This window comes from Brassica napus, unplaced genomic scaffold (genome assembly GCF_020379485.1).
Source record: "Brassica napus cultivar Da-Ae unplaced genomic scaffold, Da-Ae ScsIHWf_900;HRSCAF=1275, whole genome shotgun sequence".
NCBI lineage: Eukaryota > Viridiplantae > Streptophyta > Magnoliopsida > Brassicales > Brassicaceae > Brassica > Brassica napus.
In genome coordinates, this window is record NW_026016938.1 from 36,819 (window position 1) to 54,579 (window position 17,761).

Here is a 17,761-nt window from a genome sequence, read left to right on the forward strand (position 1 = left end):
TCATATGTAGGAATTAAACATAAAATTAAAATATTTTAATAAATGATAGTAAAATTTGATAAATTTACTAAAAATAAATTTTAATATCTAAATTATATATTTAAATTATTATGAAAATTAAGTACGTAGCGCGCGAAATCCACTAAGCTCAATGATGCAATACATCGATTTCGCCATGAGGTGTAACCTGACGGTTGGAAGCCGGTTTAAACTATATACTTATCTATCTACAAGACCCACATTTAAAGTTTGGAATTAATCCTGATGTATCTACAAGAGCCCAAATTATTGAATTCTACACTAAACCTACCAATCATGATTTTATCCTTATAAAAGTTCATATAAATTATAAATAAACAACATAAATATATATAAAGAACCAAAAAAAAATCTCAAAAAATCTAAAAGAACACATACATTATAATTTATTTCTCTTCCACGTCGTTATTTAATACACAGTCAATTATAATATACGGCTATACATAATATGTAGAGCATATCCTGCGCGTAGCGCAGGCCGGCCCTAGTGTAATTATATAAGTAAACTGATTCTAACCATTGACCCAACAATCCCATACGGGTATGGCAATGATTAATATGCCAATGACACTAAAATTTTAATCCCACATTCAGTTATATATACTTTAGAAATTTTGTATAGTACTGTTTCTTTGAATTTTATATATCACTGATATATTGTATTATATTTTTAAGTTATATGTGAATTTCATTTTCTTTTATATATACGTGTGTTTTTATAAAGTCACATATTCATTGATGAATTGGTTCATTCTATTTCATATACAAAAACTGAACTCAAAACTTTATAAATTCAGTGGCCTATTTTTATATATTTATAAATCTAAATATAACATATAACAATCATATAATATAGTTTCAAATATCATTATTAACATAAATATATGGAATATATATATAATTGATGAAATATAAATTATAAACTAAATAATCTCCACAACTGTTACACACATATAAATTTCATTTTCAAATGACTAAATATTGTTGTATTAAATGAAGATTTTTCCAATATCAAATTTCCGAGAATATTCATCCAAGATTTTAATTCAAAATCTTCTAAATAAATTTGATTCTACCAAATATACACAGTAATATTCAAATATGATATATGCTTTAATTTTAAAAAGAAATAATATTCTTACTTTTGTAGATTGATTTCCTAATATTTTGAATTTGGTTTACACTAATCCATACTATTAAAGAAGAATCTCTATTAGAACTCTGCTCATACTTCTTAGAGTTATTAACAAAAAAAATGCCACTGGCTTTTTTAATAAAAAATCATCACATTAACTACACCCAATCAGAAATCATCTATTTTTTTTAACGCTGAGTTTTATTCCGGAACAAAAAGTTTGTTGATCCACAACCAGGGTAAACAACATACAAATAGACACATAATATTAAAGATAAAGTAAAAATAAAAATTCTATTCTAGCCAATATTTATAAGCAGTATTTAACATAATCCATTTTTAGTCAGGTTTGTTCTAACCAATTATATTCCACCATTCTAGCCAATTATTCAAGCATTCCAGCCAACTTCTTTTTTAAATAAAAATTTGCCATCAATATCTGTGATCAATCGAAAAATCTAAAATTCTCAATCCCATAAATTTACAAACATATAAAATAACTACTACTATATATTAGCATCAGATTATATATTATTAGCTTTACATCTCAATAATGATCATCCTAAAAATATAAAACAACTAATACATATATACAAAAAATACATTATATAATTTTTAGAAACTATATATATTGCAGAAAATATAATATTTTATAAAATAAGATTTTTAAAAAAATTAATTCTAGAAAATATAATAAGATATAAAATAATAACTAATCAAATCATATTTTCTTAATTTAAACAAAAAATAATGTTATTATTGTTAGTTATATAAAATTTGATAAGACTCCCATTTCCACACCTAAATATAATACATATAAATAACACAAAGCAATTCTAGAAATATCAATTAAGATACACTATTTCGACACAACATATAACACTAAATCTAAACTACAAATATATAAAAAAATATCCTAATGAAAATGAAAAATAACCGCACACAGCGGGGATCCGTCTCTAGTAGATGTTATAACGGACATAATAAAAAAGAAAAAAAAAACATATGACCAATATATTAATATAAATATTCAACGATTTAACGTGGTTTGCCGATTTGTTATATCTGCGCAAATATTTTTTTTTATCATTGGAGACGATTTCAAAAGTTCGAGTACACTAGTTAGTAGGGGTGGAACGGATCCGAATATCCAGAAAATTTAGTGTCTGGATCCGGATCCGTGCCTTTTGGATGTTCAGGTTTCAGATATCCTCTAAATATTCTATTACCCGCAAATATCCGGATCTAGATTCGGATCCGTTAAAAAAATATTTTTAAAAATATTCAAATTCTAAAATAATACTTAAATTAAATATTTATAAATATATATATATATATGATTATAAAAATTAAAATATAATTTAGTTTGCAATCAAGTTTTATGAAAATCTGATGATATCCTACATCTGCAAAACCAACTATGCCAAACTCGGGGTTTCTAAGATAAATCAATGTAAGAGTCAAAACTCGCACAACCAAAATTTATAAGTGAAAAAGCTTAACTTTTTCGGGAAATCGAATTTTCTTTGATAGCCAACAATAAGTAATCAGAAAAGATGTGGGATAAAAAATATATTAAAATAAATAAAAAACCTATATACTTTATTCTGAATTTATGCAAGAGCGTTCTAGAGACAAAACAAATTACAGGACGTTTGGTATCTTTGGTTTGGTTAGATAAACTATATATTGATATAAGTATACATCAAGTAAATAAAAATATAACACTAAGTTATACGCGATGTGATAATCATTGTCTTAGATATAGTGCTTTAGATGATTCTATAAGCCATGCTATTTTTAATGTCCACCAGTTCTACAAACATAGGCCTTGTTAACAACTCCATCTTACCCTTCGATTTTCCCAGTTTCAAGTGTTTGTACCAATATGAATTATTTTATTTTGGCGGAAAAGCGACACGGAAAAGCGACACTGAAGATTTAGACATGGATGGAGATCCTTTTCAGGGGCGGATGTACGATGAAGGTGGAGGGGACAGCTGTCCCCCATGAAATAACTACACCTAATGTAAATTGTTAAGGCAATTTAATATTGCTCACATTCATTATAACTATTTTGCCCCAGTCACTTTTATTCCGTTCACTGATTTAGTTAATTTAATTATTTTTATGTACAATTGGATTTGTCCGTTAAATACGATGGCTAATAAAATTATTTTTTCATTGTTTACTAAAATCACTCAATAGACATTTTATAATACTAAAAAGAAGATATCAAGCCCTCTAAACTATGCAACATCTGGTGGAAAAATCAATGCTGCCATGTCGTAACATCTTTGTTGACTGAAAAGGATACTGGGCCTTCCGTGTGGTCTTCATAAAATAAATCATGGCCCAGGTCAAGCCCAACTTCCCAGATCCTCATCTCATTCCGTCTCTTCCAGTTCGTCTTCAACAGTCTCTGTTATAGACCTGGGCATTTTACCCGGACCCGAAGACCTGAACCGGAATCGACCCGAAAATACAGATTCGGGTCCGGTCTGGGTCCATGCTAAGTACCTATTGGGTCTTTTTTTTTGGACCTGCGGATCTCGGTTCGGGTCCGGGTCCTACCCGAGACCCGTTCAGGTACCCGAGGTACCCGCAAATAATTGTATATACTAGGTATATTTGGGTGATTGAGTATATTTTTGGTATTTCGGATTTTTTTTTAAAGTTTCGGGTTTGGATTTTCGGGTATAATTGTAGGTTTTTGGTGAAATTTTAGATTTTTAGAAAATATAATTTGGGTATTCGGGTATGTTTTGGGTTTTCGGGTCTGATTTTGGATAAATTTTTGGGTATTTTTGCGGTTCTTCGGGTATTTTTAGAATTTTCGGGTCCAGTTCGGGTACTTCGGGTCTATTTCGGGTCCTAAATACTCGAACCGATCCGGATCCGAAATATATCCAAAAATTTTGGGTATTTTACGGGTATTGAAATTATAGACCTGAACCGACCCAGACCCGACAAGACCCGACCCGGAACCGACCCGAAAAGTTATAGGTACCTATATGGGTCTAAATTGCTAGGACCCGAAGGACCCGGACCCGACAATACCCGACCCGAAGATCCGGATGCCCAGGCCTACTCTGTTACCTTCACCCACTCCGCTTTTTTACTCTATAAAACGTATTTTCAATAAATCTCTTCTTTTTCTTGGCCAAGCAATGATTATATTAATCAGAACTTATTCCTTTCTGTGAATAATTTTCGTAGCAATCAAATTGAAAAAGACATTATATGTCTTTCTCTAGGTCAGTTTAATGTCTATTTTGTTTGTTTTGCAGAGACGAACTGCCTTCCAAACAAACGTAATAATTCAGCTTCTCCTTTCTACCCAACCTAGCTATATGAACCGATGGTGAGTCTGTTTTCATTTTTTAGTCGTGCATCTAAGCTACTTTGAACTATAAATTTTATTGGATCATGATTGGTGAAGAGCAAGAGAAGTTAGATCCTGGTCATCGTCATTTTCAGGATGATTATCCAGCCAGTGCTCAAACCTGGCCTCAAGCGTCTATTTGATCACCGGCCGTTTACTAATGTAGTTGTTCAATTTCCGAGAAACCTTTCCTCGATGCGATGGAGTTGGAGCCAATTTTCGTTTGTTTAGCGAAGATTGTTCAGAACTTCGTAGAGGAGAACACCCGGATAGGCAAACCAAATATGGCCGCTACCGCTGCAGTTGGTTCATCTCAAATATGATTTTCGACACTGGTACTCCCTGTGACGCATCCGATCATACCTTTTACTCTAGCCTCTTGCTCTCTCTCTCTCTTGGGCCTATCATGTGTGAATTAAAATCTATGTTTGTATTTTAAGTTTTCTGCTCCATCTATATTATTAAAAGAGAAGTACTCATTTGAAAATGTTTTTACTTCATTAATTAAACTCCTTTTTTTTCTTGTCTTTTTCAGTTGCATTTATAAAATATCCTAAAACGAATAAAACTGTCTAATTTATTACTTTTCTTTTCAGTTACATTAATGAAATATGTTTAAATGAATTTAAACTTTTTATTTTATTGTTTGTCTTTTTAAGTTACATTAATGAAATATCCTTAAATAAATTTGGACATAATGTCATTTTATCAACCAAAAAAACTCATGAGTTATCCTTACGTACATAATTTTAATAATGGAGATTTTTAAAAACGTGCATCATTAAAATGTTACCTAAAACATGCAGCACTAATATATAATATGCATCAATAAAACTAGAATTTGACTCACACAATTGTATGAATATTATTTTCAGTTGATTAAATTTAAAAATAATTATTTACTCAAAAAATATTTAAGAATGGCTATGTTTTTAAAAATTATATGGTATTATTTGCTCATAACTCATTTGTCATTTGATAAATTGTTAGAAATAAAATTTTAGCATAATATAACTCAGTTGTCATTTAGCATAATATTTTTTATTATTTAATTATAATATTTTCATTTTATATTTGAAAGATAAATGAATTTTCTTTGAAACAATATTTTTGTAATATGTATTTTTAAAAAAATAATCAATTAAAATTGTTATTATCATTGAATATCATTATTTTTGACATAATTTGAGTTTTCGTTTACATCAAAACTTATCATATTTTAGGATAATTTTAATTTAAAATGTAATTTTCATATTTTTCAAACAAATTCTAAAAATATTTTTTAAATATTTTGTTATAATTGTTAAAAAAAATATTGAATTGCATTTCAAATAAAAAAGGTAAAGATATTAAAAATATTCTAATTAAAATATGTAAAATTTAATATAGTTTTAAGGAAATGGTCAAAATAAAAAAAAATTACACATAAAATAATCATGATTTTTGTTAACTGGGCGGATCATTATTTATATGATATCGCACACAAATTTTTTTTTCTGTTTTTACAATTATCTAATTGAATCTATATACTCATTTTTTTATATTTTTTATATGATATCACACATTCGTAAAAAAATAGATAGTTTAAGATGCAAAAAAAATATTTACTTAATGAATATAATATGAACGAATATTACAAATACATCATTTAATAAAATAAATAATTAAAAACTGAAAATTCATATCCGCGCGGGTCAGGGTCTAGTAAGTTTTTAATAGGTTTGTATCCTAAATAATTTTCACTGTGTCCAAAAGCTTCCAGAACATGTTGTTGTTTCTCTCATTTGCAGGGATCAATTCCTTATATCATGTTTTTGAACATTACTGTGAACGATTAGTTTTAGTTCGCTAAGAAGTTAATGGGGCTAGAAGTTAGTTTGACCTACGTCCATTAACTTCTTAGCAATCATGAATATGTCAGTATCCCCTGTTGTAGATATGGGCTTCCACTGAAGGTGGAAACTTGGGAGTGACATACACTTAAATGTTATCCTCTCATTGGGTTTTATATATATGCATAATGTAACTAACGAGTTTTCACCGGGTAATTGGATATAGGGTGCTAGCTCTCTGTTGCGTGCATGATGCAGAAGCCAAGCTGGTCCTGCTATGTTCCTGCTACGAAAACTGATAAACCATTCAGTACCTCACCTGGTTGGGAGGCAAAGAATCTGCGAAGCTGATAGAAAAGGAATTAACAAGAGTGTAAAACCAAGCTAATAAACTTAATTTACAGTTGACAAAAAAAAAAAAAAACTTAATTTACACAGTCATGACATCATTGTTTACAGTTATGTTTGTGTACTCATTGTTTTTTCTTTTATATTCATTTCTTTTAAGTTATTAAAACAATTAAGATAGATCCAGACCAGATCTTAACTAAAAGTATTGTTATACTGGTTTTAGATGACTCTAGCTTTCTACCTTTCCATTTGGTTGAGTGTTTTGTTCTGAGAACAACGACATTTGTTCAGAAGTTTTAATCATCACTTATTAAACCATTTACTGGATATTGTGTGAAAAGCAGGGAACATGTTTACAGTTTACTACTTCAAAGGCTCACGTTAATAGTTTATAGGATTGGCCTAGATAGTAAAGTTTTTATTTCTTTGGGCTATCATGATGACTGCTTTAAGCATCATGGCCAACATATGTAAAATCATAACTAATTTAGTGGAACATATCCTTCAATATACAGTAAATCCATTCGGTTATCAATCAACATGAGAAAGAAAAACCCATAAGTAGCTCAAAATATTTATGTTTGTTTTTGTTGCACCGTTCAGACTCGTCTTAATTTCCTAATAAATATTTCTTTTTATATTGACGAATAAGTTGAAATAAAAGTTATTTTTACCAGAATATGATTCATAAGAAAAAAAATTTAATAGGAGGATTTGTCAACGCAAATAAAATAATAAAAATTCATTAAAACAAATTCCAGTTGAACTTAGATTTGATGATGTCGTAGCAAATCTTAATACAATAATAAGTAAACAAACATTGTTCATTAAGTGATATTAATTAGAAAAAAATCATTTTAGAAGAATAACTTTGTGTACTATATAGTAAAACTTGAGACAATCTACAATAGTTTTTGATTAATGTTAGTGTTTCAGGATATTATTTTGGCACATTAGTTTTATGTACTTCATATCTAATTGTTATTATCATGTTATTAAAAATATGTTAGTTTCTCAGGACTTTTTATGAAAAGATATGTGGATGTGGATTATTAACTATACAATAAACAAACAAAATAACTTAATTAGCAATTAAATAATCTATATTATTTTTAATTTATACATTAAATATATTAATTTAATAACTACATAAATTTATTTGGTAAAACATAACTTTAATTTTAGTAAGGTAGGTTTTTAAAATACATGCTAAAAAAATTAATCTAAAACATATGTAAGAAAAGAACACAATAAGAAAAAAATACATAATATAAAAATAATCATAAATACATTACAATTCAGAACCGTATTAAAATAAAATATAAATATAATTCGCATGTAGCAAAAACGATGCCAAGGTTTCAAGTAGTGTATTCAACATCTATTTCGTTTTCCATGGTCTCATTTATAAATAAAACATTTTGGTATATCAAATAACTATATGCAATGTTATTTTACCAAAAAAATACAGACTCATACTGACTCTGTGAACCACTCCGGTAGATTTTGATCCATGTGAACGACAAACGACGGTTGTTTCCTGGCACTGCTTGCTAGGCTATCCGCTCTTGAATTTTGCGTCCTTGGTACATAGATAATCTCCGAACGTGTGAAAACCTCTTTCAGGGACTTAATATCTTCCAAATAACTTGCAAATGCGGGTCATTCTTCTGGTTCCGGAACCATTTTCACCAACTGAGAACAATCCGTTGCAAATGTAACCTGAAACTGGCGTAAATTTTTCATACATTCCATTGCCCAAAGTAGTGCTTCTATCTCCGCATGTAGAGGGGATAGACAAGCTCGGACATTCCTTGCTCCTAACAACCCATCAAAGCCTTCTAAAGTACTTAGCCAACCTTGCCCAGAGAAAACTTCATTCTCCTTCCAAGAACCATCTGTAAAACACCATCTCCCCGGAATTGATGGGATAGTCGTAACCTCAGCATGGGACCCTATCCTGGTCTCGGTCAATACATGTGCATCAGCCCAAAGTGTTGATTCTGTTTCTGCCAATTTGAGCGTGTCTTTTGGATCCATGTCCATATTACTGAACACTTTATTGTTCCTTCCTTTCCAAATATACCAAAGTATCCATGCAAATTGATGGTCCTCCATCGGTGGAGAGACTCTCCGGAAGAGATGATCCATATTTGTAAAAGGGAGCTCGTTGGGAACATAGTTGGATTTGATGGTATCTTGGAGAGAGCCCAAACCTGAAGTGCAGGAGGACCTTCAAAAAACACATGATTGATCGATTCCTCTTCCGTTCCGCAACGTGCACAGCAGGTGTCACCTTGTATTCCTTTCGCTTTCAGATTCTTCTTGACTGCTATACAACCTGTAACCAATTACCATAAGAAATGACCAAAAAAAAAATTATATAACTATTAAGCGATGTTGGTGCCTTTTTACAAAAAAAAAAACTATTTAGCGATGTCAAAAACAAAAAAAAAATAACTATTTTACAGAAAGGTTAGTTATCACCTTAAAATCAATCAATATTTTATTTCGGGTAAGTTAATAAAAGTTATTTGAAGCTTCAAGAATAATAGTATGAAACAACTTTATACGTATATGTTTGCCAACAAAAAAAAATATTTATAATAGATTTTGATTTGCCATTTCAGCAAGTTTATTTTTAGAATTTAAAAAATTATTATATGAATCTATATATAAAATATTGTGTAAATGTGGATACATTTGTTTAACTAAACGAAACAAAACCGAACCAAATTCATAAATAGTCAAATAAATCATATATTTCTAGAACCAAAAAATAAAAACTGAGCCGAAACCAAAACCAAAACTAAAATACAAACCAAATATTTATATACTTACAAATAATAAATATATTTAATTTATAAAACCATATATTAAAAATACTATTTACTAACCGAATTACCCGAATAATTTTATCCTAAAATTTTAAAATTATACGAAATTGAACGAGAACCAAATCGTGAATCGATTTTTAATAATCAATTTATTTATTAATAACCAAATAAAATAAACATACTATTTATTTAAAAAATTATCCAATTATTTGTCCAATCAAAACTTCAAAATGGTAACTAATCTAAATAAGAAATTTGAGACAAAAATTGTTTTAAATCAATAAAAAAAGCAAAAAAAAATATATACAAACACAAACTGCGCGTAGCGCGGTTCAAAAATCTAGTGCATATAGTAATCTAATATGGAGGTAAATCAGAACTAAACATAGTTAGGCTATTGCAAAGAGTGAGATTCTAAAACTATTGAAACTCATTTTTGCTTGATTTCCTATAAAGCTTAAATTATAAACAGTTTAATAATAATTGTTTCAATTTTATTTTATATGATATTATGAATATTGACTACAAATTAAAATTTTTTTGAACATAAGCTATAGTTTCATTTTCACTGGTCATGTCTGTATAAATATTTTACAGTTTTACAGTAAATATTTTCGATAAACTTTCAACAAATTTCCAATAAAATGTATATAACATGTTATATTTTTTGGGAAAATATTTTTTGGATAATATGAATAAAATTATGGTTTATATTTTGCCCCCCTTAAAATTTTTTTGAACATAAGCTATAGTTTCATTTTCACTGGTCATGTCTGTATAAATATTTTACAGTTTTACAGTAAATATTTTCGATAAACTTTCAACAAATTTCCAATAAAATGTATATAACATGTTATATTTTTTGGGAAAATATTTTTTGGATAATATGAATAAAATTATGGTTTATATTTTGCCCCCCTTAAAAATTTTTTCTGGCTCCGCCATTGATTTTTCTCATGGATAATCTGGTACATTCAGAAAACTTGTAATGATAAGCTTTTTAAGAACAAAGATCCTTTGGGGACTGTTAGGTTTTCGGATAGTGAGTGCCACACTTAGTAGGAGGTGAATGCCAAGCAAGATAAGAGACGAAGCATAAACACACTAAGATTCACAACCTACACAAGTTGTATTCTTTCAAACTATATGTATGGTGGTGGATCATGAATTTATACCTCATTCTCCGGTGGTTATGGCTGGATTTGGAAAGGCTTTATGGATAGAATTAAAATTATGGGTATAACGAACCAGAGAAGGAGAGTGGCATCATTACATTCTAAGATAGAAGCACTACTATAGACAATGGAGAGTATATTTGAATACTCAACATGTCAGCCATTTGGAACATATTGCAAGGAGCTCATAAAGATGATTGATGACCTAGCACTCTAGCAGTGTGGCAAAGATTTTTTTAACAAAACTGAGGAGATATCAATTTTAAAGAGAAGGTTGCAAGACTTCAAAATTGTTTACTAGCCCCGATCAGTAAACAAGTCGGTTGATTCATTAATTAAGATAGCAAGAATTTTTCATAAGGATATATATTTCATTGGTTGTTTTATTCCAGTCTGGTTATTCCAACCACGTTTGAGTTATAGATAGTCGTTTGATGTTAAAAACACACACACATGACTATTGATAGTTACAGCATTGTAGGGAAAATATATCAAATGAATTTATTTTCTTTCATTGTTTGCATAAATAAGGAATGCTCTTTAAAGAAGGAAAAATGATTTGAATGCCAAAAAAAGAGAGAGTAAGTTATCCTCTAAAGACTAAATTGTGGCAAGTTTTGTCACAAGGATAAGCACAGTCTATGAGCTTTGCTCCTCCTCTTTCGAAATACCAATCTCCCACAGCTACTGCAATCCCCTGTTTTCGTATGTACAACAAACAGCATTACTATTTGAAATTAAACCATAAATAACAAATTGTCACAACTAGCATAATGTAAGTAACGTGAATAAATCTAGCATGTGGCCAAAATATCATTATCTCCAAAATATTCATGTCAACCAATGAACAACTGCTAAATTGGACCAATACAAAATTCAAACAACAATTCTAGCTAAAATGTTAATTTGAAAATTTGCATAATGTTTGTAGCTTTTTAATGGGTTATAGTCGAAAGACCAAAGATATTTGAATCATGATTAATAGTAAAGACCAAAAATCTTCCTTGCCTTTTTGTTAACCGCAGGAGAGTTTTGGGAATACCATGTGTCATGCCTCTCTGTTTGGCAATGAGCAAAGCACGAGTTAAGAAACACTCCGTTCTTACTCGGCTTCGCGAAACCTTTGATTAAATTTACCATACGAGTCCTGAAACCTGTCACACATATGTCAAAAGTACGAGCAAAAAAACAAAATTGGCTTAGTTGATTATTCAAAATCAAAAACATTAATAGCTCATGTTCCACCTTGCAAGAACTGGATCTGAGTTGAATTGCACTTGGTGTAGTCAAGTCTACAATCATGCCAACTTCCACTTGGATCTGCAGATTTGGGAGCTAAACTCTCTTGGATCTGCACAAACAATATATCAAACTACACATTTTGCCTTTTTTGTAGATCAAACTGAGGATTAAAGAAGAGAATATAAACTAACCTGCCACGAATCGTATGCAGCATTTAGAATAAACAATGGAGTCTTGATTTGGTTGATTAGGTTTTGTGGGAAAAAACACTGCAATTTTGAATCATTAAGTATATTTATAAATATATCTACCATACCTAGTTTTGTTACAAAGATAGGAAGAAGATAAGACATACCGAAGTTGGATTAAGACGGTTTAGACAGTCCTTAGAGAGCTTTGTTTCCAGATTCTGTAGAAACATTACGCAGTTTTCAGTTACTATTCTCGAGACAAAGTGCAACACATTGCATATGTCAGTGTTCTTACCTGTAACTTCACCACACCAGCATATAAACGCCTAAGAGATCGACCTCCAGAGACATCGATGCTTCAGTTACATAACTTACAAACCAAGTCAATATATGTGCATATATATATATATCAAAGTAATGAATGAAACTAAATCACTCACGCGTCAAGGAAAAAGCCAGCATCACTCAAACATTTCACTCTAGTGGAAGGAGAAAACATATCCCCAAAATCATCACAGCGCAAAATCGCGGCAAGACCTCCAGCAGAACATCCAGAGAGCAGAGCCTAATGTGATAACCTAAAGGTCAAAACATAGCAACATATACCAAAATACACAAAAAGAAAAAGATGATATACCTGTTTACTTTGACGCATTCCCTTTGCCATCAAATCTTCCATAGCTGCTAACCATATTCTTTTTCCTCTAAACTGAAGTTGTGCAGCCTAAATGTACAGATAAGAATCAATGTTACACAAACAGTTATTAAATTTCTATTCATGTCTTAAGCTAAGCTAAGCTAAGCTAACCTTATTTTCGCTGTCTCCACTAAAGGATCCACCGTCACAGTACCTAACTTTTACTCTATTCCAGTTATAAAAGTCTGCAGACGAACATTTGTATTAGCAGCTTAAACAGAAATAAACATTACACAGAGTGATTTATTAGATACTAACCTGGATTCTCCGCGGCTTTGTCACTTAGGATTCCTGTAAAAGGCATATTTTTCTCCATATACTTAGACGATCCACGACGACTTGTTTTGCGGTATACGCAATTTCTAATGGTATCACACCATCCACCTCCCTATGAAAACATAAAACACGATCATGTTCATATCTATGTACATAGACACTATTTTTATGATGCAGCAAACCTCCAATTGAACTAGCCAATTTTTTGCTCCTGAACCAAACCCGCGATGCAAGTGGTATCCAGGAAGACTTCCATCTAGACACACTGCAAGACAAACAAAATGATGTTATGAATAATATTTGAAGAAGTGTGTAGCAAGTAACATATATTATCCAAATGAGATGGATAAGATCATATTATAGAAGATATTTACCTGCTCCTTTAGCAGCAGCAGATTGAATAAGAGTGAGTCCTACCATTGGAAACTTCGCTTCAGAATAAACATCACTTTCTGTCTTAAACACCTTTGTTCCATTGAAACTTGTAAACCATTCCATTTCATCAAACTCCATAATCCCATTTACGGGAAGGATTAGGAGAGTGAGACCAAACAGAGTCAAACTCAATAGAAGCTTCTTCATTTCACTGGAGACACAAGGCGTTTCGGAACTTGATCATAAACCTTGGTTTATAAGAGAATGAAAAGTTACTTTGATGAGAGAGAGAACTAGAGCATTTATTAAAAAACGTTTTATTTTATTTTAATTAAATTGAAAATAACATTAAATTACCGGACTGGTGACACTTAACAAGATAGTTAGTTGCATTTGACAAAAGATTCCAGATCAAGATCTAGCAAAAGTTAAATATAAATTTGGTTATGCAGAGATCGGATCGCAGAATGTTACAGACAGATTGCGATTGTTTCCGAGCTGACCTAAAGTCTTTTCCTTTCACATTCATATATAATTGCTGAACCTTTAAATTAAACCATTGTTTACAGAAAATTTAGGTTCAGATTCGTAGGAAGCTGCCACTTTTTTGTCCTTATTGGTAATTAATATGATTTGGTAACTTATGAAAATTACTCGTCATCCTGTGACAATCATATTCTATGTTTAGCATTGTCACTATCCTTGATGCAATTCCCTTACGTCTAAACAGAGAATTATGTTTGGAGCCACATAATCAAAAGGCAGAGGTGTCTCAACCTGTTATTGTTTGGTTGGGTAGGGACAAATGGTTTTCCTCAATGTCTTAATCAGTTTCTCTATTGGAAATCGGTAATTTAATCAATCATTAACGCTCTGTTCCCTAAACCATTTATTACCTTACATTTACACTGGACATGGGAGTTTGATGTTCCCCTTTGGATTGTGTTCGATTGATTCAGATTTTTGGTATTAAGTTCATAAGTTTCATTCGGATTTTACTAATTCTAGGTCGGATTCGAATCGGTTATAACCAGTGCCAAAAACCGCCCAAAAATCTAATGAAATCAACCAAAAAATATTCAAAACTATATAAATTATTTAAAAATCTAATTAAAATCTAGTTAAACTAGTCTGATAAAAAATTACGAAATAATAAAAAGAAAAACTACAAAAACCTCTAAAATAATCTAAATAAATTATCATAACATATGCTGACAAAAAAAAAAAAAATTCCATACGATAGGCATTTTTAAGTTTTTGTCACAAAAATAGTTTTCAATAAGAAAAATAACCAAAATGTTATAAATCAAGTGATGAATGTCCATAACCGGTCCGGTCCATAACCGGCCCAAACCCTAGAAGAAAGAGACATAGCTGAAACCCTAGAGAGAGGAGAGAGAGGCGGCCGCATGCCTTAGAGGAGAGAGCGAGAGGCAGCCACAAGCTTTAGAGAAAAAGAAACCCTATTTCCTTTTTCCTTGTATATGTAATCTTTCCATTTATGTATTTAGTAGTTATCCTAAATCTAGTTGGATTAGGATTAGTACTCTTTCCTTTTATCTCAATCTTGTAACCCTTATATAAGGGATGTCTTATTCATTAATGAAATACACAGAACTATTCAGTTTTCAATCTTCTAATTACAACACGTTATCAGCACGATTGTTCTCTACAATCTAAGCTAAAATCGTCAATCCCTTAAACCTAACCTAGCCAGCAACTTTAACCTAATCCCGACGAACCCTAATTCGTCCTAGCTCGCGTTCCAGCTCGTCAGCAACCGATCAGCTCCATCCCTAAGGTGTTCCTGATCCTAGACGACCTCAGCTTCCGTTCGCAGCCAGCTCATGTTCCCGATCAACCAGCTCGCAATCCCGATCAGCCGCTTGCAAATCCGATAGGAAGCAGCTCGCGAACCCGATAGGAAGCAGGCGCGTCCCGTCCCGTTCAGCTCGCATCCGAGGACAGCCAGCTCGCGTCCGTCCGTGTGCAGCTCGAGGTTCATCCGTTGTCTTTGGTGGTCCGGTTTCAACCCTACAAACAAAGGTATACCGATTAATCTAAGAACATAATGATCAAACCCTAAAACCTAATCCATTATTATGGAAATCCAATGTTCTTGATAAACCCTAAAAATTGGTATAACCTAAAATTGAGCATCTTATAATCACTAGATTGAAATCGATTCCATTAGAACATGTTGATTGATTGTTCTGATCTGAATTATGAAAACTTTAAATCTTGGAATCGAAAACCCTAAAACCCTAAAGCTTGAAATCGATTTTAAATTGTTCTTGCTTGATTGAATGATTGATGATCTGAGTTTTAAGATTAATAGATTGATTGAATCTCGAAACTAAAATCTTAAGGCCTTGAAACCCTTAACCTCATGTTGATAAAATCGGCCACTTAAATGTTTAAAACCCTAAATCTCGTTTTAAATTCCTAAAGGCCTTGAAACCTTAAATCTCATATTGCTTAAAATTTGAATGATTGATTTGAGGTTTAGGATTGATTACATATTGCATGAGAGTTAGGTTGCTAGATTACTCTGATTCTGAAACCCTAAAATCTAGCAGCATATTACCAACCTTGAAATTTGTAAACCCTAATTGATATGCAACTGAATGATAAGATTGAATGCATCTAAATTGATTATCCTTGTTTGCATTATATTATGTTGTGACCGTGTGATTTTGCTATGAACCATACCGAACGGCCGTGTGGCCTAACCATTCCGATGCATTGTTCATACTCGCGGCCTTGTGCCCTTGATAGATCACATTGTTTGCATCATGTGATTGAAAGCCGTGTGGCTTAATGCATCATAGCTTGGCCGTGTGGCCTAGAGAGACACCATATCTGAATGGTCGTGTGACCTTGCTTGCATATCACATGAACCAATCTCTAGGATCGTTGTATCACATTACATGGCCGTGTGGCCTAAGCATCACATATAGACCTAGCATTCTCGACTTGTTTCGCACCATGATCGAGTAGTAAAGTGTTTTGGTCTAGAGACTTATGAAATCATATGCACTGATTATTTTGAATTGGTTGCATCCTAAATCATGAATTGATTGATAATATGGTTTCAGATGCCGAGATTTGAGCATTTGGATTATGCCATTCTAAATCCCTCTGGAGAAAATTATCTAGAATGGGCAATGAACACTTCAGTTGTGCTGAAATCAAGAGGACTCGGAAGGAGTATCATTCAGGGTGATTATGCAACTAGAAGTGAAAAGTTAAGAGCCATAACAATTATGCGCCATCATCTCACTGAGGATCTGAGAAATCAGTATCTATATATATTGAGAATCCTCGTGACCTTTGGATAAAATTAAAGTCCAGATACGCAATGGTATTATTACCAAAGGTCAGACATGAATGGATGAGTCTCAGATTCCAAGACTTTGAGTTTGTGGCCGAGTATCACTTCGCTTTGTCCGGAGTCGTTTACAAACTGAAACTATGTGGTGAAGTGGTAACAGATGAGGATTTACTCTTCAAGACATACTCCACATTCCATCCAGGAAATCTGTTGTCAAAACATATCTGTATAGAAAGAGGTTTCACCACCTATAATGACCTGATCTCTTGCCTAACGGTAATTGAGATGATAAGTTGCTAAAGAGAAGTAGTGAGATGAGATATCCGGAAGCAAATAAGATTGATATGGATCAGGATGAATCCAAGGCAGTCGTGTCCAATGTAACTGATGGTGTGGCCGGCATGTCTATTGACTAAAGAAAGATCTCGACATGCTAATTGTGTTTTAAGTCTTTGATTTGTGTTTTGCTTTAAACATAATTGTCATTCACGATTTTATATATAATAATAGAATTGATTTGAGTTCATTACTATTATATCTTGTCTGATCTTACTTGATAATGTGAATGATTGATAAAGAAATCGCCTAAAAGGCATTATGGTACGGTATAGTAGCCTAGTAAGAAATCTATGGCTAAGGCATTGCCTAAAGGGCATTATATACACCCAAGAATGTATGACCCATTGAGTTAATATGGTTTCCAAATAGAAACAATGGGCAAAAGGAAACAAGTTCCTTCAGATTTAAGAAAGAAAGAAAACGCCTAAGACCCTTTTAAGAAAGTGGTCAAGACTATACCTATGTAATCTACTGATCAAAACTATGCTACAGATCAGTATGATAAGAGACAAGAGCCGTGGTGATCATACTGATATATCCCACAAAAATTATA

General features: G+C 31.8%; 1 protein-coding gene across 1 annotated transcript; it reads right to left on the reverse strand.

Moving 5' to 3' along the window:
• Nucleotides 1-11,229: 11,229 nt before the first annotated feature.
• On the reverse strand, nucleotides 11,230-14,056 carry LOC106392487 (pectin acetylesterase 2). The gene is made up of 12 exons (XM_013833297.3): nucleotides 13,535-14,056; nucleotides 13,343-13,425; nucleotides 13,143-13,272; nucleotides 12,996-13,069; nucleotides 12,825-12,911; nucleotides 12,628-12,752; nucleotides 12,483-12,543; nucleotides 12,352-12,405; nucleotides 12,188-12,265; nucleotides 12,000-12,105; nucleotides 11,763-11,908; nucleotides 11,230-11,451 (listed from the first exon to the last, which is right to left on the reverse strand). The coding sequence occupies exons 1-12, from the start codon at nucleotides 13,740-13,742 to the stop codon at nucleotides 11,341-11,343; spliced, it is 1,263 nt and encodes a 420-aa protein (XP_013688751.1). The 5' UTR covers nucleotides 13,743-14,056; the 3' UTR covers nucleotides 11,230-11,340.
• Nucleotides 14,057-17,761: the final 3,705 nt, after the last annotated feature.

Bases quoted from the DNA above. Each gene is read 5' to 3' on its own strand.
- LOC106392487 (XM_013833297.3), bottom strand. From the start codon at position 13,742: ATGAAGAAGCTTCTATTGAGTTTGACTCTGTTTGGTCTCACTCTCCTA. The intron at 12,912-12,995 runs GTTAGCTTAGCT...CTGTACATTTAG, and splicing joins GTGGAGACAGCGAAAATAAG to GCTGCACAACTTCAGTTTAG. The intron at 12,544-12,627 runs GTGAGTGATTTA...ATGTAACTGAAG, and splicing joins GCTGGCTTTTTCCTTGACGC to CATCGATGTCTCTGGAGGTC.